At 45.2% G+C, this 24563-nt stretch overlaps 1 protein-coding gene across 6 annotated transcripts; it reads right to left on the bottom strand.

Annotated features, from left to right (window-relative positions):
- Nucleotides 1-295: 295 nt before the first annotated feature.
- Nucleotides 296-23687, bottom strand: akap11 (A kinase (PRKA) anchor protein 11). 6 transcript variants are annotated; one of them, XM_080412917.1, is made up of 13 exons: nt 23605-23687; nt 21007-21115; nt 20128-20238; nt 19979-20032; nt 18992-19123; nt 18737-18808; nt 16838-17096; nt 11041-15484; nt 9492-9632; nt 5539-5622; nt 4595-4641; nt 3731-3930; nt 296-3576 (listed from the first exon to the last, which is right to left on the bottom strand). In XM_080412917.1, exons 2-13 carry the CDS (start codon nt 21067-21069, stop codon nt 3409-3411), a joined length of 5775 nt encoding a protein of 1924 aa, XP_080269043.1. In that variant the 5' UTR covers nt 21070-21115; nt 23605-23687; the 3' UTR covers nt 296-3408. The 6 variants fall into 6 exon arrangements, with proteins under 6 accessions (XP_080269043.1, XP_080269045.1, XP_080269044.1 ...); XM_080412919.1 differs by having other exon boundaries at nt 16844-17096; XM_080412918.1 differs by lacking the exon at nt 23605-23687 and adding an exon at nt 21863-22661.
- Between the last annotated feature and the right edge of the window lie 876 nt (nt 23688-24563).

The following is a 24563-nucleotide window of genomic DNA, read 5'->3' as shown; positions in this document are numbered from 1 at the left end:
TGCTGTGGTCTGTCCTACCATTGAGCCTGCTACAGTAATATGAGCATGCAAGTTTGTAATAATCTCTTTAACCAATTAAACCATATTACTTTGTTGACCAGGGTCCCCCAGGACTAGTAGTCCTGGGAGGGCCAGTATTTGTCCCTCTCCTTTTTTCACTCGAGTCACACCAATCTTTTCTGAAAATAGCCTTGTAGATGGGCTATTTTCAATGAATGTTAACCTATTATGACATGCCCAAAAAAGGTACGCCAGGGTTCACATGGTTAAAGGGAGGCAGAAACTCAGAGCACATGAAAAAGCTTTATTGTCACACACACTGTAGCTTTAACATTGACAAATATAGTGCTTTCACTTCAAGCTTAGAATGTGTAAACTATTCAGCAATGCCACAAGGGGAACAAGTAGTGTACAGTAGTGTTATATAACTTACATAAATTATTAAATATCTTATTTGGCAAAAGGTTTTACGAGGAAGCAGAAAAAAAGTACAGGAGTCAGTCAACATACATTTTTGCCTGTCTAAGGTAGGAGAGAGGCTCAAAATGTAATGCTGGACCATCAGTAACATAATAGACTTATTGGTTACTAAATGGGCATTGATTCTCTGCAGGTACACATTCAACTTTCACCAACACAATGGAGCGCTTTAGGAATGTATGGTACACTAAAGAAAGAATAGTCCACTAAAGAAAGAAAGCAGATGCGTTGGGGAAGGAGTGGGGGGGGGGGCGTTACCAGCATGGAAATTTCATAACTTGGCTAAACATTCGGTACATTCGTGCCTACTTTTGTGTGCTCTCCCCATTCATCAAGTCCACAAATCTCAATAGCATTCCTCATCTACTTACATAAACCGAGATGCACTCCACACATCGTGTCTCTCAGTTTACACATATTCAGCACGCCTCCTATAATGTCTATTTCTTCCATAGTTTTTGAATACTGGTTATAACTCGGATATCTGAACTACAGTAAATTTGACTGGATGGTGTGATATAATTACAGTAAATTGTAAACAAGCAACAACCCTAAACTTTAGGATGCTTGGCAGCCTAGAGATAGAGCAACATAGGGGACAAGGCATCAGCAGAGGCCTACAGCAAAGTGAGGGGAGGTTGACAAAGAAGAATCACTTCAGTGTTAGGCCTATACAATAATAACAGTAATCATATTCAACTGAAGAAGTCAATGAAGATTCAGCCATGCAGGTGAACACTGCTAACAATAGCTAATCAATAATGACAATAAATGGAAAAACCAATGTATTTTACAGGGTTTAAAACTCAAGAAGCACAGAGTTCTTATCATTCTTGGACCACAGAATGTTTCGTTTCAGATGCCTCCCTCACAAAAACTGACAAAATAGTTCCTGGTGATACTCATTTGGAGCCGGTGGTAACCCTCAGGGCACGGTGTGTATGAAGACTGACTGAATGCAGGCTAAGTCACCTAGACTTGTCAGGTTATTGGGATGTTACTCAGTCAAGGAAGGGAGGGGAGGATTGAGGGAGCCAGAGTGGAAATGCCCAGGCTGTCCTTAGTCTGGTCAAAAAGTGGCTGATTGCGCGGTTCGTGTGGGGTGAAATTCAAGTGTATATGTCTACATGTGTGTATGACGGGTGAGGGTGGGATGTATGGTGCAAAAATCTGTGGTCGTCACATTCCTGCGTCCCACACGGTGACGTGAGGAGCGTGGGTGACAGAATGTGTGACTCTGGGCTTGAGCTATGAGGAGGCTGCAAGTTGTGGTTTGGAGGTACAGGCTGGTGACCATGCCTTTAATTAGAGATAAGGCTTAATCTGCGTCACTGGATTCCCCAGAGTGGACAAGGAGACAGACACACACGGATCCCACGCCACCCCCCCAAGCACATTAATAACATAGTGTACCTCCATGATAGTACCACTGAGTGTACTAGGGGAGGACGAGGACTGTTACCATCCTAGCCATGTTTTGGCAAAATTAAGTCTTCACCAAGGCTGAACCACCCAGAACATTGAGCATTTCCAGATTGATTTTCAGCACGCCATCTTCAAAAATCTATACTGCATGTACTTCTCTCTTAATGGCCCCATGAGAACATCATCCATTCTAGATAAATGTATTTTACCATGTTCGGTAAACAAGGAAATTGTTGCATGGTACTGTAAGCACTGTTAGGGCATTGCATCCTGTTGCAAATAAATACGGCATCTTAATACTGACAAGGCAGCTTTATTAAGTATTGTAAACCATTATCTTTTCAAATGAAGGGCCCATTTGATCATTCTAGCACAATATATTAGGGTATAAATTTATATAATACAGATATGAGTTTTACAACTTTAAAAGTAACAAACTGCAGGGTTGCACAAGGGTCAAAGGCTACACTGAAAATAGATGATGTACAATCTCACAAAGTGTGTGAACTTGTAGAGCTGCTATTTTCGGTGCAACATCTGTGTACAACATAGCATAAACCTTTTCCACATGAAATGTTTCTGTTACCTTGGAATACTTGCTGGAAACAGCTTCTGAATAAAAATAAGTGCTACAGACCAATACTTGACTGGGGCAAACAAAGAGCGTCCAAAGAATACAACTGGATTTAATATTGATTGTATATTCTGTGGAATAATTGTCCTGTATTGGGATGATAAATGTGATTCCAATTATCTGGAATTCTTCTGGCACTGATAATGCAAGGGTGTGGTGTGGTGTGTCACTGGTCTCCTTAACATGTGGAAACATCACCACAGAGGTGAGCCGTGGGTTTGACATCATCAGCCCAGCAGCTACGGGGATCCCCCAACAGAAAACACATTCTCTTTCTCTTATTTCACTCATTGCTTCTCCTCGTCTTTTTCTGGTACAAATGGACTGGGCCTTTCTTTCCCTCGCTTTCTGGTACGAATGGACTAGGCCTGTCTTTCCCTCTCTGTCTCTCTCTGTCTCCCTCTCTTGCACAAGGGCAGCGAGGTGTGAGTGCTTCAATATAAAAAGGCATAGGTGGTCGCAAAATACAGTTCAGTAAATCAAAGCATGTGATATATGCAGTCTGTAAAGAGAAAAATAAAACTGGGGTGGAAAGAAAAAAGGGCCTACAACTTAAGTACTCATGGTCAAAGGCATGCAATGCAAAACACGCACGCTCACAGCCATGAGAGTAAATTACAACAGCTCATTGGTATGGTGCCCTCTAGGGGTAGCGGTGTATAAAGCCCTATAACGACACAACAGAAAGGTTCCACTGTACAAGGCAACAGACAGGTCAGGAGTGAGATGGCAAGTGAGCGTCACTGTGTGCAGTGCTGGCGATCTTCGTGTGGTGCAACACTGGCAGTGCTCACTAGAGGGCAGGGTTCACAGATACACTGTAAGCAGCATGGGGTGGGGGTGATGGGTTTATTAGGAGGGCAGACAGCCTAGACGTGCTCCAGCAGCCACTGGAACAGGGGAGTCTGGTGGGGTCCTCTCCCCCCATGGGATGGCTCTGCTCTGGGCTGGTTCTCTTCACAGTAACGCAGCAGGGCTTGCAGGAGTTCTCCCACCCGCCACTCCCTCTCTCTGAGCCTTTGGACCACCGTTGGGAGCTGGAAGGGCAAACAGAATGCAGACGTGTGACAACAATGGTGAACATGATCTTATCTAAGGTCATCGGAACACAGCCTGCATGCTTCAATTTGGTGGCATGGAGCACACGAGCGCACAGTCCTGTAAATAGGTAATGGGTGGAGTTATGATCACCTGCTGAAGCTCTCTGCTGATGCTCAGTTGGACGTGTGGCAGGTCCGCCATGGAGGCTGCCGCCCACTGCAGCATGCTCCTGAGCTGGGGGTCAAGGGTCATGGGCAGAGGGTTATGGCTGAGTTCCCTTATGTCAGAATTCACCACCACCAGCAGGGCCCTGGGAGCCTGCACCTGGCTCCTGTCCCCACGCGCCACCCCTAAAAACACAGCAGGAAGAGGGGAAATCAATATTCATCATCGTCACAATGTCTACCAACCTACTGTGGCAAACGTGAACACAGCCACAATACCAACAATCACACAAAAACATATTTCTCCCTTCCTATGACTCTCTTTACCTCACAGCTGCCCCTTGGGTATGAGTCTTGCACTCCTCCCCAGCCCTGTTTCATTCTGTTCAGGGTTCTCACACCCCCACACACTGCACTAGACCTTACGTCGAGCTTCAGCCTCACTGGGGGCTGCGCACGCACGCACATGAGCACACACGCGAGCACACACACACACACACACTGTGGTTGAATGTGGGGGTGGTAAAATCCCCGACTATAGCATAAGCAGACAGACAGACAGTCAGAGGACGCCAGAGCCAAGTCCAACTGTTCTGAATCTAAAGGAGGGGGAGGAACAAGACCTCAAATTAGGAGAGAGGCCTATCTTCCCCCCTCCAATTCCCTTCCAGAAGTGTGCTGCAATATCCTATATAATTTCACTTTTTCCGTAACATAGCAGAGATCTTTTTAGTGAATTTTATTCAAGATTATGTTATGTTTGTAATGAAAAGGGAACTTATTAAGGATGTTCAGGCATTGCTGGAAGGTACATTGTTATAGTGTGGTGTAGCTAGAAAAACATCCTTACCACTAGACTCCTCTCTGACTTCAGTCTCCTTGTCTTCAGTACAGTCACTGCAAGGCAAGACATACCACACAGATTAGAGAGAGGGGTGGGGTGGGCTAAGGAGACTGGATGCAAGAGCACATAAAAGACAGGAACTTAAGCACAAAAGTATGCATGTACTATGCAGTCTCTTTGATGTAAACACAGTGGGGGTAAAAAGCCAAAAAGCAATGCATTCAATGCAATCCTGGTGAAAAGGCATCCGAGACACTGCGTAAGGAAGTGTTTTTCCAGACATTTTCCCATCCTACAGTAAATTGACATTCCTGCTTAATGCTTTTTGTCAAATACCATCAGATAAAACACAATGCCTTGCAGTGCTTGCCAATACTGGAAATACTTTTTTCAATTTCCAAACTGTGCTCCACATCTTTACAGTGCAAATGTGCAAATATTTGCTGTGTGACGTGCCAACAGGTAAACAGTCATTTGAAATGACTCATTTCTCCCACTTTTCAGGTTGTAAATCTGAGTCTTGTTGACACAGCCCTCGGCTACAGACTGCGCGACTCTGCTCGTTGTGATATGAGGATATCATTTTCTTTCCGGATGGAGGACGTCTAGAAGGCTTTCCGAATTCACTTTTATTTATTTTTGGCGCAAAGTATGGCAGTGAAGACAAGTTGGCATAACTGAACTGAGGGGTGGGTGGGGTGGAGTGGGTAGCTAGAAGCGCCAATGGGCTAAAGCCATGCAGCAAGCAAGCACAGACGCCAGACACAGACTAACAAGAACTTTGGCCAAGGGCCTCAAGCGAACCTTAGCGATGACACACACTGCATGCACACACTTCACCTGAAAATCGGTTATTTTCAAATGTTAACTAAATAGACCCGTAAGAGTCCATTTGAGGATTTTACAGAGTACGGTGAAGTATATCAGGTGTTAATGAGCCGGTGACCAACCTGTCAGAGGGGGAGAAGGACAGGTGCTCATCACACACATCCCCCTCCAGGCCCAGGCTGCTCCAGCTACTGCTGTTCCCATTGCTACTGGTGGAGAGAAGGAAGGTACACTGAAATCCCCCAGTGTTCATTTAAAGGGAAATTCAACCGAAATCCCATTGTTCTGATGTGAGGGCATCAATAATATAGTGTGGCAAAAACTATGTCTTCTGTGCATTTCTCCACAAAATGATGACGATGTGAAATGACACGTTTGACGTCATCGTTTCACTGAGAAATAAACATAGGGAAATTTTTGCAACACTAGCTGGTTCTACTCACTCAATTGAAGGATTTAGGCATAAAATCAGCTACGTTTTCCTTTAACTCCGAGAGTATACAAATGGCAAATAGACCCTCACAGGTCCATTTGTACACTCCGATTAACATTGAGGATTTTACTGTGTAACAACAAGGGACACAGTCACTGTCAAAGTGTGTTAGTGCTTGTTGTGTTTTTGAGGCTATATCATAACCTCAAATGACACCTGTGTGATTTGTGATCCAATAATAACTTTACTGCAATGGAACAAACAGACAAGCAAATTATCAAAGTGATGAGCAGTTACATGATAATTTCCAAATTATACTTTACTGGAGCACTATAAGAGTCTATGAAAATAAAAATAAAAAAAGTTACGGAATGACTAATGGCTTAACATCATCTACCAACAACAAAGGTGAGGCTCATAACAAAAGAGGATTCTCCCTAAATGATGCATGTCTTTCCATCACTGATCCCAGTGAAGCCTGTCTGATGTTGATATAGGCATCCTACTGTAGTGTTAGATCATTACATTCTTGTCTTCTCTTAATCTCGTTAATCCCGTGCATTCCAGTGGGAGGCCGAGCTGGCAACAGCAGCACAGAAGTACACACTAATTAGTCAGTGATTAGCCCGCTGGCTGCAGCCTGCATGCCGTCATACCGTGGTGTGCAGCGCATAAGGGCAGGGTTGGCGGAGGTTATTTTTGACATCTAAAAATACCTCCTCCGATATGCATTCCCTTGTCTACGGGTTTCTCTCTGCGGTTTGTGTGAGTGACACATGCTGACAGCTCGTTCATAAGTCCGTCAGCATGCTCTGTGCCTGCATAAAGCCTCAAAGGTGATTCTTTTTTTACTCCCCTCAGTCGTTTCATCTGCGGGCGGAAATGGTTTGAGGAGGCTTTTGAAGAGGGACTAAATGAATTACACATGGTGGACTTTGTTCCTGTGGAAACTGCACCCGGGGCGACGAGAACGCTCAAAGACACACCTTTAGAAAATATTATGATACCTTCACTTGGCCCACTGTCCTAAATAACTGGCTGCTCACACATTCTGCTCTCAGTACCTCAGGACAGAATCTTGCATGTTGACTTGCTCTGCTTCCATAGAGATAGCAGGCAGCGCCAGAAAATATCAACAGCCGTTCCCACCCTATGACTTGACTTGAGACTGGGTGAGACCGTGTTGCTGAGACAGCCGAAACTCAGATCGTCTCATGTACTCTCGTGCCCATGCTCATTTCTCACTCACATACAGCACAATGTGCTGGTGTCCATCCTAGGGAGGGAAACCCAACTTCCTTGAAGCTCGACATGATTCAACATTCTCACAAGAACTTGGCTGCAGAGGACCGCTAAATCAAAATCTATAACAACATTACCATGAGAGAACACATGTGTAATGCAATATTTGCTCAAATCAGAGAAAATTGTTTCTTGGCAGCGGAGCACCAGTGAGGCTTGCCATGACCTGGGGAAACCTCACGTCCGGCCGCGGCCACGGGAGACTCCTTCTAACCCATGACTGACATGAACCATGGAAGAACGTGTCTTGTACGGCGCTCAACTCCAATCGCTAATAATAGTAGTAATAATAGTAGTGGCAGTAATGATGCCAGATTAACAGGGTTGGAGAAACTTTACCCCCTGCTTTAACGCTGAAGGCTAGTTGTTAAATGGAAGCGAGCTTTGTTTTTGGAATACACTTGCAGACCTGCCAACCTTGAGAACATATTTTGAGTACCACACTTTTTACCACACCGCGATTTTCGTGTTTTTTTTTGTTGTTATTTTGTTATTTTACATTAAAGATTTTTTGTCTGGCTGCGGTTTTAAACACACATGACAGATCGAGCAGCAGATCGACCTCTTGATCACTCGCTCGACCCCCCCCAAACAGGCTCAGACAGTCCAAGCGTCATAACCGGATGTGACGTTTCAGATCGTTGGAATACACGGAATGGATCGTTGGAATACACGACGACGATGGCTGTTCGTCATCCAGACTAGAGAGAGTGGAGTTGGAGCTCTCCGTTCGTTTTTTATACCGTGTGAAGAAACGTGTTTTTCCCTATTCTGGCCTAAAATGACACGTTCAAGCTTCTAGAGAACCGGAAACGGAATCTGCGTCATGAATCCGGATCCGGGTGAGTGTGAAGTGAACAGAAAGAGAATCTGATGGTGAAAAATAAACAGAACAGCGCGATCACAGATTAAACAATGAAAAAGCTAAACGCGTGTCTAACGTGTGGACAAACTAGCAATTGACTCGATAACGCGTCGACGGCAGTCAAAGAGTTAAGTTGATAAGTTATATTGAGTAAATACAATAGAAATGTTTTCTTCAGTATCAAGCAGCCCTAAAGCGTGTGGCCTGCTATTATAATTGAAGGAAAACCATGTTGATAATTCTCCTGTGCCTATTTATTGGGGTGGCTTCATTTTCTCATTCAGCCTAGTGGCTTCGGTGGAACTACTGTAATTACATTTAGGGTCTAATGTTATCAGCACCAAAGTAATAGGCCACCACCACCACCTACAGTATTACAACTTGGTAACACTTACACAAGCACTTCTTTTCATTATGGAGATATACCTGAATATATATATGTCGGCTAGTATTTACATTTTTGTTAATTGTCTTAATACAATCTCAACCCCTCACCCCAGTCTGTTTACCTTTGCAAGAGAGTTCAAAGAACGTCCCCACTCAAGCCATCCATCCAGCATATGGGATATACACAAGCTACAGTACAAGTAGCATATAGCTCAATGGTAGCTGCTGTACAATTTAGGCATTAAGCAGACACTCTTATCCAGAGCGACTTACAAGCACAAGATCGGAATAAGCTGAGTAAGCAAGAACTCTAAGTCAATAAACAAGGTAATAGAGAGCAGAGAGAACAATATAGTGCCTCAAAGAAACTAGGATACCAAAAACAAAGAACCTAGCATCTGTCTAAACAACATGCTATCTAAATAACATTCTGCAATAACATGCTGTAGTATCGGCTTCAAGCATGCAACTATATGGCATAGTAGTTGAAAATAAACACATGTAAAACATACATGTGTGCATACATTCCAACAAGTCTCTTGGTTACACCAACATTGACTTAGTAGACAACATTGAACAGTTTTGTTATCATTGGGGAGATCGCAACGACACGTCGCAGTTTGTTTAATGTTAGTGTCAGACAGTGTTATTAGAGCATGCATCCTGGCAGAAAATAAATCAGCGCTCTGCTCAGCACGTGAAGGGGTGCATAATCAAACTCACAAGGCGTCGCCAGCTTTTGTATACTTTGGAGGGAAAATCGTACCAGCGTACTTTGATGTCAAAATGTGTGCCTGGTACGAAAGACGCTTACAGGTTGGCAGGTCTGCACGTGGATGTCAATTACATAGCCTCTGAAACTTGGCTTACGTGATCATCAACAAAGCCATGTCAATAAGTCACATTCAAGGTTGTTGGTGTCACTCACTGGCAAAGGCACACATAGCACACTGGAAGTGCTCAGAAATGTAAACGCTAATTAGGAATCTGAAAACATCTTACGTACCTCTCACTAATGTGTTGGAAACTGGATGTAGAGTACGGTACCTGTCACTAAGGTGGAGGAAACTGGATGTAGAGTACGGTACCTGTCACTAAGGTGGAGGAAACTGCTGTTATCATCTGGGGGCTCATCCTCAAAGCTCAGGTTCGACCAGCTGCCCAGGCTGTCATCTCCCACACTCAGCTGCTGGGACATGGTTGACTCAGTGGCTTCCCTCCCCGGAGAGCTACCGACACAGAGGATGGAGGGAGAGAGTGGGAAAGGGGACATGATTAAATTATACATTCCTTTATAAAAAATGTATATGTGCAACTCCCACTAAAGAAACAGCTTTAAAAAGAATGAGAGAGAAGAAATACAGACATTTCAACCTATAATACTCAAACAAAATAATATACAAAAACTAAGGTGAACATGGTGCAATCTTAGTCAATGCAGTGGAGGTCATGGTTATCTAGGTTTCCTAGAGGTAGTGAAGTTTTAAGGTAGCTCTCCTCAGCACCAATAGTAAGCGTTGGAAAGCGTCTGTTGCCGACAATCTGCTGTTGTTGGGAAGCGTCGAAAGCCGACTGAGCAAGCTCGGCCGTATACGGCCGGCTTTCGACCGTCGGGTAGCAGCGGGCTGGCGGAGAGGAGATAGAGCTCTCTAGTTCGCTGATATAGGGATCCATTCTAAAATTCGGTACATTTATTTTGTCTGAATACAGCGCATATAAATGGTATTAGTATATTACTACAAAATGCAGACACAAAGCATGGGACTGTGTGCGCGCAAGTGTGGCTCGTCTCATTCAAACACCAGCTGAAAATGATGATTATGATGATGAAATGTTCATCACAAATTACTTTGTGGATGTGCAAGGCTCGTGTGGCGAGTAGCCTATCCTACAGTAGGCTACTCAAACAGAAATGACATGGCTTCCATTTTTTCCTAATCATTCTAAACTATTTATTATATTATATTGATCATTTGTTGAAGCAAAGTTATATGCATTGCACTGCCACTTGCAGACACGCTGTGTTTATTGTTTTAATTAACATTAAATAAGAAAGAGATGATACACCAAAGTAGTTTAAATACAGATAACCTTGTGCCCATGCACTAAGCACCCTGCAAGTGCAGTAGTTATCTTTATCATTTCTCAAATGATTTATGTACAAGTTCACGTGTTTGTTGTTGAAAAAGACATCAAGCCATAGGCTATTTTTAGCACCATAGTAGCCGTCTGTTGGTGTCGGCTCTCGGGTTCATTTAGCAACTTTTTATACCCACACCTTCCAACCAACTGATCTCCCGACTTCATTCGACTGGCAATCTGTAGTAATCTGTAGTAGTCCGTTTTGTGGAGAGCTACCTTTATGGTGTAGTTAGCAAAACTTCAAGTCAAGTATTGTCCTTTGTAGACACATTTAAATCAATGAGTGATATCAATGTTTAAAGGCAAGATGAATGCATGACATTTTTACATTACTCAATGGAAGAGAGGTCAATGAAAAACTAAATGACCAAAATCCCATTACTGGATGATTTCTAATCAACCAGACCAGAACTTTACAGCTAGCCATAAAGAGCAGCATGTGTACAGGGCAGTAATGGAAAGCTACTGTAAGGGTGAGTCATGGCATGTGTGTACCTGCGGTTGGCGGCCTGGCAGGCATTGGACAGTGCTGAGGTCATTATCTCAGTGGTCAAGCTTTCAGCGTAGCTAGCCCCATCATGGCCGATGCCGCTGTCTGCATTGAGGCTGGTGTTGCTCAGCTCGCGCTTGGCTGTCTCCATGGCTGTGGACACCATGTCCTCTGCGAAGGCCGCCCTGCAGTCCATATGGATGTGGATCTTCGGGATCTCAAGCCCACAGGGTAGCTCTGCCCCAGAAGCACACTCCTGAGCCCTCTTCCTCCTCTGGCCTGTCTGGTGCTGGTGGTGCCGGCTGGGCTTGCTGCAGTAGGGGCACTCCTGGGACTGACAGTAACGGCAGGTCCTGTCCCCTAGAGTTGGACCCAGTGTTGCGCTCTCAGACAGCCTCTCAGTGTGGGAGTGTCTGTCCTGGCCTTGCACCCTCTGGTGCTCTCTGGCCGCTTGTCCAGCTGAGGCAAGGCTCATCTCCAGGGTGTCGTCCACTATCTTTCTGGCATAGTGCTCTATGACCTGCATCACCCCGCTGCTGTAGACGCCATCATACAGGCTGCCTGTACTGTGGTAGTGCCTGCTCTTACCCTCCTTGGACAACAGGGGGCAGGAGAAGGAGTTCCTGATGAGATTCTCTGTCATGTCTTCCAATTTGGATTTCTTATAAAGGCAGGAATCCGTCAGAGACTTGGGCAAACGAACAGAGGACGGGCGCAGCTTGCATGTGACATCACAGGTGATGTTGTATGCCAAGGACTCCGCAAAGTTTACCAAGTTGCCGTACTCCCTTTGGCTTTGTTCCTCTGAGTCCCTGCAGCTACACTGGCCCTCCTGACATGAAGGAGAACCCATGGTCCCTAGTCTGTCCCTGGGAATAGAGCCCTCGTAGCCAGACGCCTTCCATTCCTCTGGTAGGGACCTGGAGGAGTGAAACAGGCCAGTGGAGGGTCTCTGCTTTATCTTGCGAGCAGCATGCGCCAAGCCCAGTTTGATGGAGCGGTAGGCCAACCGGCTGGCATACTGGTCGAGGACCAACTCCCTAGTGCCTCCCTCCTTCTTGAGAACCCTAATGAGGTAGCCGGCATATTCATCTGTCACGCTCTCACAGCTGGGGTACTCAGAGGACAGGCCAGAGCTGGAGCTGGAGGCTGTGGTCGTGGTGGACGACGAGGGGGAGGGAGGGTGGAGGACAGAGTTAAGCAGGGCACTGGACCACTGCTCGGCCAGCCTCTCCACTCTGCAGTCTCTATTACTCTGGTCTGTACTGGGGAGGAGCTGGTGGTGGTAATGAGGACATTCTGATCTGGAGTCCAGGCTCCTCCTCCTGAGAGCTCTGCGGTGGGGACACTGTTGTCCAGAGCCCACCATCCTCTTCACGTCACTGATGACCTCTCCTGCAACCTCCCCGGCATAGACCCACAGTGTGTTCAGGGTCTGCTCCGAGAACTGGGCCGTCACGCTGTCTCTCCTCCTCCCCTCGTCCCCTCTCCCCGCCCCACTGTCCATCACCGCCCCTAGGGTGTCCATTTCCGTCGCCATAGAGACAATGTGGTAGGCCAGCCTCTCAGCATAGTGGAGGGCTTCCTTGTTTGACATTCTGCGACCCGATGACAGGTTGAGCTCAGGTCGGCGAACCCCCGTCTCCCAACACCTGGCAGCGCCAACCACTCCTCCATCTTCTTCTTCTTCTTCCTCTTCCTCCTCCCCTTCCTCGTTGCCCTCCGCCTCCTCAGATAGAGACCTCATCAGTTTGAGCATGAAGTCGGCCTTGTCTGCCTCAGGTGTGGAGTCCTTTGACCCCGGGTCAGGCTCGGGCTGATAGTGTGGAGTGGGAGGGGGAGTCGCAGGGGAGAACTCTTTCGCCAGCTTGCCTTTCAGCTTCTTGGAAAACTGCCTGATCTGCTTCTCCTTAGACAGCTCATATGGTTGCTGGGGGGTGGAAGGGGGCGTGCCGGGGGTCCCACTAGATTTCAGACCGGAGCTGGGGGACGAGTCACCACCGGGCACCGGTGACTTCCGCCGCCCTCCTGCTTCTGAGCCCGGCACGTCTAGTGTGTCCTTCATCATCACGGGGTGCGTCTCAACCACGGGTCTGGTCTTAGAACTAGGCTCACAGACGGCTCTATCCTGACTCTGAGAGGGAGTAGAGAGAGAGTCAATGCTTGCTCTCTGCACAGTCGCCTCTCCCTTCCTCATAGACCCACAGTCTTTACCATCATATCTGAAGCTCTCCTTGCCAGCTCTATTTTTTGAGGGGGAATCTGGGACATCATCACTGACGGTATCAGTTCTGGAAGAGGAGCCTCTTCGGCTTCCGATGGTCTTCGTGAAGAACTCTGCACAGTCACCGAAACCCTTTTTCATTTTTGTGGCAGTTATTAGCTCACAAGCCTCGTTTACTATCATATCCACCATGTTGCCAGAGAAGTTGTGGAAGGGTTTTTTTCCTTGGGAGGGCTCTTCCTCTGCGGCCTGGTTCTGATTGCCATGGGAGGAGTGGTCAGTCTGAGTGGCTGTGGTTGTGTCAGAGGAGGCTGCAGTCAACAGGCTCCTCTTTGGGCTGGTCTGGGAGGTGTGGGCCACACTAGTCTTACACTGACAGACCTCCTCAGCAGACTGGAGATGGGAGAGGGCCTGTCCGGCCTGGGGAACAGGAACACAGCTGGCCATGCCTGACACTGTGAACAAGGCTTTTTTCACTGTGCAGCCAGCTTCTTCACCTGAGGGACCAGGGGCTGCTTCCACTGGGCTGGTGTGGAAAACTTGCTGCTGGCCAGTGGTAGCACTGCAGGTGTGAGTGGTGGTGTCCTCTGCACTGACATAGTAGATGTTGTCTAGAGAGACGCTGATAGCTGCCTGACTTGTAAAGGCCACGTCAGCCTGGGAGAGTTCAATGAAGGCCTCCTGGAGAACTGACTCAGACAGATCCGAGGCGTAGGAGGACACCACCTCCTCTTCCTCGTCTTCCTCCAGCCCACAGCCAAAAGGCCAGTTGCTCGGGTTGAGCGGGGTGGAGGGGTGGGAGAACTGACAAACCTCCATTATGCCCTCAAACACCAGCTCCTCTGCCAGGTCGGCAGCAAAGCGTGTCACGGTGCTGTGGAACATCCGCTTCTTCACTGCGAGGAATTCCTTAAGAGCGCCGGACACAGCCTCCCCAACCAGGAAGCCAGCCAGACCACCGATGGCCTGCTCTTTCAGCACGTAGGCATGGCGCATGCCAATCTCATGGAAGGCCATCTGAAACACTGAGGAGGTAAGCCTGGCAGCCAGGTGGCAGAGTGTGGTGGTGCAGGTGGACACGCCCTTTTGGAGGTCTCGCAGGGCGCTGCCCAGGCTCATCTCCACCAGATCTGTGGCGAACCTCTGTATGCCGTCCTTCAAAGACTGAGGCTTCTGCTGCAGCTTGGCCACTGTCACGGTCTCCTGGATGTCCGACAGTTTCATCAGGTGACCCGATGGATTCTCAAACTCCTTATGGCAGACACAGCTGAGGTTCTTGTTGTCACTGATGTCAGTGGGTGACTGGTAGCCACACACAGAACCCAAAATCTCTCTGGAGAGACTGTTGGCAAAGTCAGAGTAAGTCTTATATAGTGAGCAAAGGTCCTGGGGTTTACGCAATTCTGAGCCATCCCCTCCATTCCCGTCAGCCTTCCAGAAGTATTCCAGAGCCCCACCAGTGTCTCCCAAGGGACTGAAGGCTGAGGAGCTGACAGGGCTGAAAAGTGGACCTCCATTCTCTTCACAGGAGGTTCGCACGGGCCGGGGAGAATCAGGAACGTCAGAGTGGGGGGAGTAGGGAGAGCCTGGTTTCAAAGGAGTGGGTTTCTTCACATTAGCAGGGAGGGTGGGCTGGTCAAAGCGCTGAGGGTTCATGCCCTTGGTGGAGCAGCCTCGGGACACATACTTGGAGCCACTGACGCTAGTCTCAGAGGGCCTTCTCTTACGGGCGGTGGCGGCACGGGTGGCGTCCAGGGGCAGCGTAAGAGTGCCACTCTCTGAGCTAAAGTCGTCCAGATCATCAAACTGGTCAAAGCTGTCAAAGAACTCACTGACCTCTGAGTCCGAGTCTTCAACTCGCTCTCTGGGTCCCCCTGGCACCTGGGGGATGTCCAACGTCGCCAGCAAACTCTTCTGGTAACCCACCTCGTCCAGGAAGATGATAGGGCTCGGGCTGGAGCCATCGGACTCTTCTGAGTCGCTGTAATTGGTCGAGGGCGGGGGTAGACAGATTCCGGGGTTACAGTGGGTCCACTGGGATTCCACACCCGACGACCTCTGCACAGTGACAGACACCTCGGGCCCCGGCTTGTGTTTGGTTGACGACTTCTTGGAGGAGCTGCTTATGATCACACGGGAGCCTGATAGGTCCTTTCGTCTCTTATGGGCTGGGACCGTCTGGGACGCTACGTCCCGCTTTTTACCATGGTAATAGGGTGCTGCAGCTAGAGACAGAGACATATGGAAGAGGAGAGAAATGGGTTAAAGCACTGATTTTGGGCGACAAGCTCAAAGTTAACCCATTAAGACCTGGAACGCATCTGTGACATTTTAAGATTTCTTTGGCTATTCAAAAATAGCAGATCTACAAGCTCATAGCGCGGCACCGAGTGCCGCGCTACGAGCTTGTAGATCTGCTATTTTTGAAAAATCGAGAAAATTTGTGCAAATTAATATATTTATATTCTTTTAAAGCGAAAATGTTTTGCTCAAATCTTTGCTTCTGGGGGTCCCTGGAACAACATATTTTGAGATGGGGGTCCGCGGCCAAATACATATCATTTTGGGGGTCCTTGACTTGATAAAGTTTGAGAACCACTGATATAGAAACATATTTTTTTCCAAAAAACTGTTAGGATTTAGATGACATTTTGTAGAATCGGCCTCAGGTCTTAATGGGTTAAATATGACTGAAAAAGAGAAAGAAATCAAAGGTGTTCAGTAAAGGAAACAATAGAGCCGTCAGTCAGTGTTTATCCAATTCATTCAGGGCCACTTTGCCTTCATAATTACATATAATTCAGATGGATCCCCACCTGAAAACTATGTCACTGCATTTAGCAGTCAATGTTATTTTCATTCACATCAGTTATCCATTATATTGTTCTAATATTTCTTGGCTGTCTTGAGCTCTATCGTTGCTGGCTCATTCAACAGCCAGCAACTAATCATGCATTGGTTAGCAAGATCCTTGATCATGGCTGTGACATCATTCATATGCAAATGAATGCCAGACACTGTCAGGTTAACACCAGAGTGGTTAAAAGAGAGAGTGGAAGTCAACGGAAGTCCAAAATACTTGATCGTCACGTGGCTTCACTCATGAATCAGTTCCCGGAGGTCCTCTGGTGGGCAATTTGAATGCATTAAACAGAGACAGAACTGTGATTTTTTGGTCACACTAGTAATCAACAGATCCAGCGATTCATAATATTTAAATAGCGTATGCGTGTGTAATTACATCAATGTCATAAAGACATATAACATTTGCTTATATTTTAGTGTGAACAGCTAATGTTACCTCCCTTCTTGACATATTTAAAGACGTTACCTTGTTAACTTGGTTAACAAGTATATTGCTGTTGCTTATCGCTTTAAAAACCTTTTAAAAGTGCACGACAAATGGTCTGTTGCACCTCTACAGCGCTGCTGGTGTTTAATGCCAACTCCTGGGATCTGGTCTGGAAATTGCTGTGAAAAGAATTCTTCCATTGGATTGGAGTGATTGGAGTCACCAGTCTGTCTTTACACCATTCTGGTTATAACAAAAAAAATAATCTAGATATGTTCTCATGCACCGTCACCCGTGTCCTCTTCCTCCAGATGTTCTAGGGCAGTCACAAAGTCATCCTCAATCGACGACACAGACTGGTTGGTGTCGTCTTCCTCCGGCTGGCAAGGTTCGGCCGTGCCCCTGTGAAGTGCTTGCAGCTCCAGGGCGTAGCGGACACCTGCTGCGTAGCGTCCCAGCAGGCCCACCAATGAGGACACACTGGCCTGGGAGCAGGAGCTTGGGCTGGGACCATGTCTCAAAACACAAATTGCCTTTAACCAGCACTGTGTACAGAAACACAGAGAGAGAAATAGAAAAAGAGAGAAAGTTCTGATTAGTATTATTAGTGACCGAAAGTGCCACGGTAAACAGTATTATCATGATAATCATGTATATACAGTAAATTATGGTGAAATACTATTACTGCCAGAAATAGATTTTTATCATAATACTCAATATTGCTTCTATAGAAACATTACAGCATTAAACTTTCTAAATGACAAAGTATGAAAATTACAGGTGTATTTAATTATATTATATTATGTAGTACTACCAGACTATAATAGCACTAAGTAGTAATAGACGTAATATTTTCTATTTCTATGATTTAACACATACTGTTAACAACCTAGGTGTTAGGTAATATGAAGTCCTTGCCATGAACAGGCATCTATTTCGAAAACACGGCATCATTGAGAAACAAAATCAAGAGAAGTTGACAAGTTAGCACCGAGGCCACCAGTAAGGGACACACTAGGGGGGGAAATGAGGTCACCCAGAATGTCCAGCTTTGCCATCTAGTTAGGGCTCTCACCATTACAAATTTTACTTGACAATTAATTGTCACACAAATAATTGCGATTAACGATTCGTTAATCGTGTTATTGCCATTGAACATACATGTATGTTACATCTGTTTGCCATTTAGGCTTCGTAATAAAATAAAAGTGCACAGGGCAGATGACAAATATCCAAAGAAATAAAAAGAATACTGACATTTAATAATTTTGTATAGCGGAAATACTGTAGCTGATCTACAAGCTTCACGTTGTATGCTTGTAGATCTGCTATTTCCGCTTTTTATATTATTTTTCAACATGGAAACGATTATGACGATTATGAGTGGCATAATTAGGCTATCATAGCAATCCTTAGCTTTAGCTAGATAGACAAACAAGTCTGCCTATGTATAATAGTTGTTCTGATACCAATACTAGTATCATAAATGCCTCCGATACAATCTGCTGGATTGGGTTTCTGTGAGTTAGTCTATGCACCGATCCGATATGACATAACTTATCACAAGATAGCAGCTCATTTAAGTTACACAGGAAAACAACACACACAGTGCTAGCGGAATAAGAGTGTAACATCAAGTCAGAGCTAGAAAAATGTCAGCAATCCCACCAGTAAAGTTTTCACCGAGGTACAGTATATAATGAAAATAACAGTATGCCGGTACATCCCTACTGCCAAGGAATAATCATCTCATTCAGATTAAAAAATAAATACAACAGCACTTGGTGAGGAGAGTCTGCATACCATCAATGGCTGTCACGCTCTTGAGAGCCCCAGACACAAGACAAGCTAATCATCTGAGAGCCTTTGGCTTTACAAACTCACTGGAATTCACATGGGAGTTTTTCTTTCTCCCAGTACTACAGACGGGCAGCTGGAAGTGCCTTGTTATGGCTGTGCTCTTGATTGCGGTTTGATATGTTGCATATGCAGAACACAGCATCACTTAGCCCTACAGTACCTCTGTCTGTGCCTGCGCTGTAGGGGCAGGCGGTCTCGCTGTCTGCAATACAAAACCCAAAACAAAAGCCATACGGGGGCACGCGCACGCACACACACACACACAAGCGAGAAGGACAAAGCTGCAATTGCGGTCTAAGAAAACAAACTTCTTCTGTCCTTCCACCTGCGTTTGTTTGAGAGGGTGAGAGCAACATCTCACAGCTGTGCGTATGCAACGAGGGACGGCACCTTTGGTCTGAAAAATGAAGAAGGGGTGAAAACAGGAAGGTCGTAAACAAAGAGGAAGTGAAGCCCTTTTTGGTATGCATTCGCTCGTTCTCATATCCCTTTTCTCCAGTGTCTGTCGTCTGCTCACTTGTGCATTATGTATTCTTATTAAGTTTGCTCTTTTCACACGGGTCTTGGTCATGGTCTCTACCTGGGTGCCAGTGTCCTTGCGTTCGGCCAGCCAGCGGGAGTCCTTTAACATCAGCACCTCATCGTTCTTCAGACTATGGACGTGGACGGACCGTAGCAGCTCACACAGATCCCCCGGCAGAGAAGAAAGAGCCTAGGAAGCAGGACTAGTCAACTTGTAGACTGCTAGCTCAGATGAGAATTGGTCTCAGCATAGCAAAAATAATGGGTGTCGATCATCTAGGATCCCAGACCCAGTGATGATCACATTCATTATGATCAAACACCCTCTATCGGATAACCTTGATACATATGACCCAGTGTTTATGAAGCCCCACCATTACCAAATGTATAACAGTTATGTGAATAACATTTTAATTGTAGACTCTAGCTCTACAGCTAAATGTTGAATGAATCTTAAAGGCAGGGCAACAGGAAAAAGATGCCTATTGACCAAAACGTTGCCTAAATGAAGTTGTCCTTATTGTGCAAGCGTAGAAGGTGTGCGGGTCATTTTTATTGAACATTTTTATTGTACAAATATTATGAAAAAACTGCGCTTATGTTATATTTTGGCGTTCTCATAAACAGCAAATACGTTTTATATATGTTGGAAATTTTAGTTTGAACAGCTAAATCTGCCCCGCCCCCAACATTCAGTTGAGCAGTTCTGTGATGTCAGAAGTGGAGGAAGTCCACCCTGGTAAACTAATTTATAGGCCAATATTATACGAGAAGTACTGTCAATACAGTGTACATCTAGGAGCGTCCTCCACTGGTGATGTCATCACTGTGCAGTTCCATTCTCCTAGAAGTAGGGTCACCTTTTCAAAACTTCTCATTTGACGTCCATATTTTCCATATACAGTACTTATATGAAAAAAGAAACTGATATTGTTGTTTCGATATGGACTAGTATTTAAATATCAGAAGTTGTCCCTTATCTGTTGCCCTACCTTTAATATGAACGTTTTGCACTAACCATCATACACAATACTGTAAAGCTTACCTGAAGAGTGACATCTTCCCCTTCACAGTGACCAGGCAGACACACAAAATGGATCTGAAGAAGCACAACCATAGTCAGTCTCAAAGTTTTTTACATTTCTGTGATTAGGCTTTGTGTGTACGTGTGTGCGTGTGAGTTAGTTGACAAACCTCTGTTAACTTTGTTGTGTCCCTTGTCTGCAGCTCCACATCGACACTACACAGCTCTTTTTTGTTCCTCAGAAGGCTCTTCACACACTGTGGCCCGCTGTCACGAACAGTCTACAAACCCAGACATTTATCATGAAGTCCAATCGCAGCGCTATCAAACGTTATTAAATATGAATTTCAACAGGTTTTGAGGACCATGTGGAAAACTTTGACTGCACTGCATTACTTTCTTACTGCGTTCCTTGCGTTCCTTGTAATGAAAGACAGATAAATGTACAATAGAATAGGGCTAGTGCTTTGTGATTTGGCCAAAATACTATCGTCACGTGGCGTCACTCATGAATCAGTTCCCGGAGGTCCTCTGGTGGGCGATTTGAATGCATTAAACAGAGACAGAACTTCAATTTCTGGTCACACTAGTAATCAATACATTCTTCCAGAGAAAATACCTAAATCTACAGGAAGTTTAAATTTTTCTTTGAAACTAATCCTGTGGGTGTTTTTGTGGCATTGTATATTGTCAAAATCGGCTTTGTTTGCATTAGTATGTGCTAAAAGAGTTTGCAAGGAATGCTAGTAATCAAAACATTCCAGAGAAAATACCTAAATCTACAGGAAGTTTACATTTTTCTTTGAAACTAATCCCACGGCTGTTTTTGTGGTGTTGTTTGCATAAGTATGTGCTCACAGAGTTATAATACAATGGAAGTCAATGAGACGCTATTTTTGGATTATTAATTTCTAAACAACTGCGCAACGGAGCGATATATGTCGCTAATGGACTAGTTCCATCATGACAACGCAAGTACACAACCTAAACCTCTACCAAAGTGTCCTTGCACTTTAAGAAACAGTAAATCATAAACATGGTGGGTGCACCTCTTTCCGGATGGAGGCTCTGGTCCTGAGTGGGACTCCTCTGATACGGGCGCAGGCGTCCATAGCAACAGAGGGCTGGGCGTGGCTGGCTGATTGGCCCGCCACTCACCTGTTCAGAAAGGGAGCAGAGAATAAGAGATGGGTGGTGGACTACTGGTGAGAGTGTCAGGTTGCATCCCCGCTCACATGTAAAAGCTGAGAACCGTATCACTTTTTTTTTTATCAATCTACACCAGTTACAAGACCTGGAATTTCCATCAGTCTTTCACACTACTACTCTGAAGTCTCACCACAACTCAATAAAAGCAGTGATGGTATCAGTGAGCTGTGAAAAGTGGAAGTACTATTGCATTACGCCTCCATCCACTGTCATAGAGGAAGAGGCCAAAATCAGGGAGTACAATCTGGAGCGGTCAGGAGGAGTTTCAGTGTGATTAAGTCCCGAGTGTCAAATAAACAGAAATTAGGTCTTAGCCAGCCACTCATTAAGAGGACCAAAAGGTTTTAAATGATGATTAGACAGGCTCAAGCATGCGACACAAATTACAAAGCATTTAACCTGACTCATGAGAAACACATTTTCATGATTTGGGCTGTGGTTCTTTTGTTTGTGCACAAGGACATAATCTTATAAGAACCTTGTGAAAAATATGAAACAGGCCCTTAGAAGTAGTTCAAATCCTGATGGTGAGGTTAGTATAATGTAGGCCCATTTTGCCTTTGATATTCTTTAAACACTCAGGCCTGCATCAATGATCAAACAGTGAGGCAAGAGAACAGGGGTGTGTGTTCTGAACCAGAGGAGGGGAAACACACTCAGTAAGCATGACAGAGCTGAAGGCGGCAAAATATTTACAGTGTACAAGGAGGAAAAGTTTCCCAAGAAATCCAAGCCTTTCCTTTGAGGTGCTGTCCAAAGCAGCCGGTTGAGTCTAGACACGGGCAGGCGGTCCTACGGATCAGCCCCCATCCTGCACCCTGAGAATCGGGAGGGAAAAGCGCATGCCACTGGCTTCCTCTGGCAATCGAGGACCTGCTTGCTTCTCACGGGTGCATTAGCGGGCTGTTCAAAAACAACAAAGCCAGCCACTGCTGCCTAACCTCAACTATGCAGCACATCCCGGCTCAGTCATGAGAGAAGGAGTCACAATGATGTCTATTATGGCAGTGAATATGTATCTAGAACAGGGTTGGCATTAGCAAAGCGTCTTTCTGTAGCCTGTGGTGTGCGTGTGTCTGTGTGTTTGTTTTACATAGCCTCAGCACTCAATGATTCCTTAACTTCCTTGGGGTTCATTTCAAATAGATATCAGAATCCTAATGGATCTCATTCAACTAACCGAGCAGTTGAGTTAGTCTAATGAAAAAGGTATGCCCAGTGTAATCTTGATGCAAATTATGAAACTTACACAGCACATTCAACTTATATGGTAGAAAGGCAGCAATCTTTTTTTTTTGAGGGGTAGGGGTCTTTAATCATCTTAACGAAAGAAACGTGTGGGTAGTCTGAGAGTGTGCATCTTTTAGATATTTTCAGCATGTTTGAAGGTGGAAAGACACCGTAAACAGAGCCATAGTCAAGAATTGGGAGAAAACTACAGCCTTCTGTGAGACCAGAGAAACCAGTATACTGGTCATGGTTTAACAAAGTTATACTTTTGTGTGCTCTGTGGGGGGGGGGGGGGGGGGGAGGCAATGACAATATGCAATGCATAGTGTGACACTATGTTATTTAGCATACTGCATGCATAGTGTCATTTAGTCATAGTGTCAGCTAGTCCATGTCATCATCATGCATAGTATGAATGATGATGATGATGATGACATGGATGACACGCAAACACAAGCATTAATAAGCACACAAGCAGTCACTGAGTCATGAGGAAAGATGATGTGATGTAGTCCACACACAGTAAGTGGCACAAAACATCCATTTGACACTACAGAAGCACAACAACTACCAGCAAAAGTGACAAGACAATCAAGCGAATCACCACCAAATAAATAAATAAATAAATATGACGTATGATTCATGAATGTTTCCACAACCAGTATGACACCCACTAACAAATTATATATAATAATAATGACACTAATTCAACGGTGACTGCTGTCTGTGAGGAAAACAACAACAACAACAGCAGCAGCTGCTAGGATGGAGGAGGAGACCACCACGGTATCTCTTCACATTAGGATGGAGAAGATGTGTTCACTTCAGATGATTCGACACCCGTTAAATAGGCATAAATGGCGTAAACTGCCGTTATTAAAACCAGTGCCATGCTTTGCAAAATGTGGCAATTTCGAGGACATATATAGAAGAAAGCCATACATTATGTAAAAAGTGACACAATGATATTAAATATCATATTATCGTTCGTCTGTCAGTCAATAATACTGTTATTAGCAGCAAAGGCCTCGTTCAGCTCGGCCTATGATGTCAGCTCATATTATTAGCAGCAGGCTAACGTTAGCAGCGTACAAGACACGGCAATAATGACCGTGAAATATCAAATAAAAACGTACATTTAGTGGTGGTGTTACTGGATGTCCAAAATACGCACACAAGTGTCTTTTATCAAATGGTTCATGTCTCACCGTTCAGTGTAGGACTGTGGCACTGGGTTGACGATGTCCAATGTTTTCATGATGTGCGACGGGCGAACGATTCGTTCATTCTGCACTGACTCTTCTGGACAGTGTTGCCAGGTTTTGAGAAAGAAACAGGCAACCGGGTCTATGAAAACAAGTCCAAAAGAAGCCACATATTATGAAGCACTTTAAAGTAAACATATCCATTGGCTATTTGAAAATAGCCGATCTACAAGCTCACAACGCGTCGCGTTGGAGGGTGGTGAGATCTGCTATTTTTTTAAAGAAAGTCTTTTTGAATTTGTTTAAACATTTTAACAAAAATGTTTGAGAACCACTGGTTTTAAAACTACATAAGAAACATTAAGCCCAAATAAGCAACTACACTTTTAAAAAACAACCCCCCAAAAAACTGCAACCAATATTTACAAGCACCTTTACAGAAAAACAAGCCCAAAGTCAGTTATAATACGCAGACATGGCAACAACGCTGCTTCTGGCAGCAGGATGTAGCTATAGCTGAGAGTGGTGAATGTTTTTGGAGGTAAGGACTTCAGCTGGACTGGAAGCATGATCGACCACGCTACATCAGTTCGACACTTCGACAACAGGGGATCCTCAGAGTTACTACAGGGGGTCCGCCAAATATTTGTGAGATAGGAATCAGTTTTTTACATTAACCACTTCAACCCTAGCATCCCTATTCTGAGGAGAACTTTAGCCAAAAATAGCAGATATACAGCGTTGTGAGCTTGTAGAGCTGCTATTTTTGGCCAAAGTTCTCCTCGGAATATGGTGGTTAATTATAAAACAACATAAAAAGGTTCCCATCGCACAACGATTTGGTGGCCCCCCCTGTAGTAACTCTGAGGAACCCCCGTTGAAGACCCCTGGACAAGCCGATAAAAATAAATATGTATTCTATTGGTGTAGTTTCACCTACTCCCAAAATGAATCAAAATGCC

Source organism: Gymnoscopelus braueri (assembly GCF_963280865.1).
Source record: "Gymnoscopelus braueri genome assembly, chromosome: 18".
In the NCBI taxonomy this organism is placed as follows: Eukaryota; Metazoa; Chordata; class Actinopteri; order Myctophiformes; family Myctophidae; genus Gymnoscopelus; species Gymnoscopelus braueri.
Note: the sequence above shows the minus strand (reverse complement) of the source record. Positions and strands in the feature narration are given on the sequence as shown.

Bases quoted from the DNA above. Each gene is read 5' to 3' on its own strand.
- akap11 (XM_080412917.1), bottom strand. From the start codon at position 21,069: ATGGACGCCTGCGCCCGTATCAGAGGAGTCCCACTCAGGACCAGAGCC. The intron at 17,097-18,736 runs GTGGAAGGACAG...TTCTGTACACAG, and splicing joins ACCCTCTCAAACAAACGCAG to TGCTGGTTAAAGGCAATTTG. The intron at 15,485-16,837 runs GTGCATGAGAAC...CTCTGTCTCTAG, and splicing joins GGAAGAGGACACGGGTGACG to CTGCAGCACCCTATTACCAT.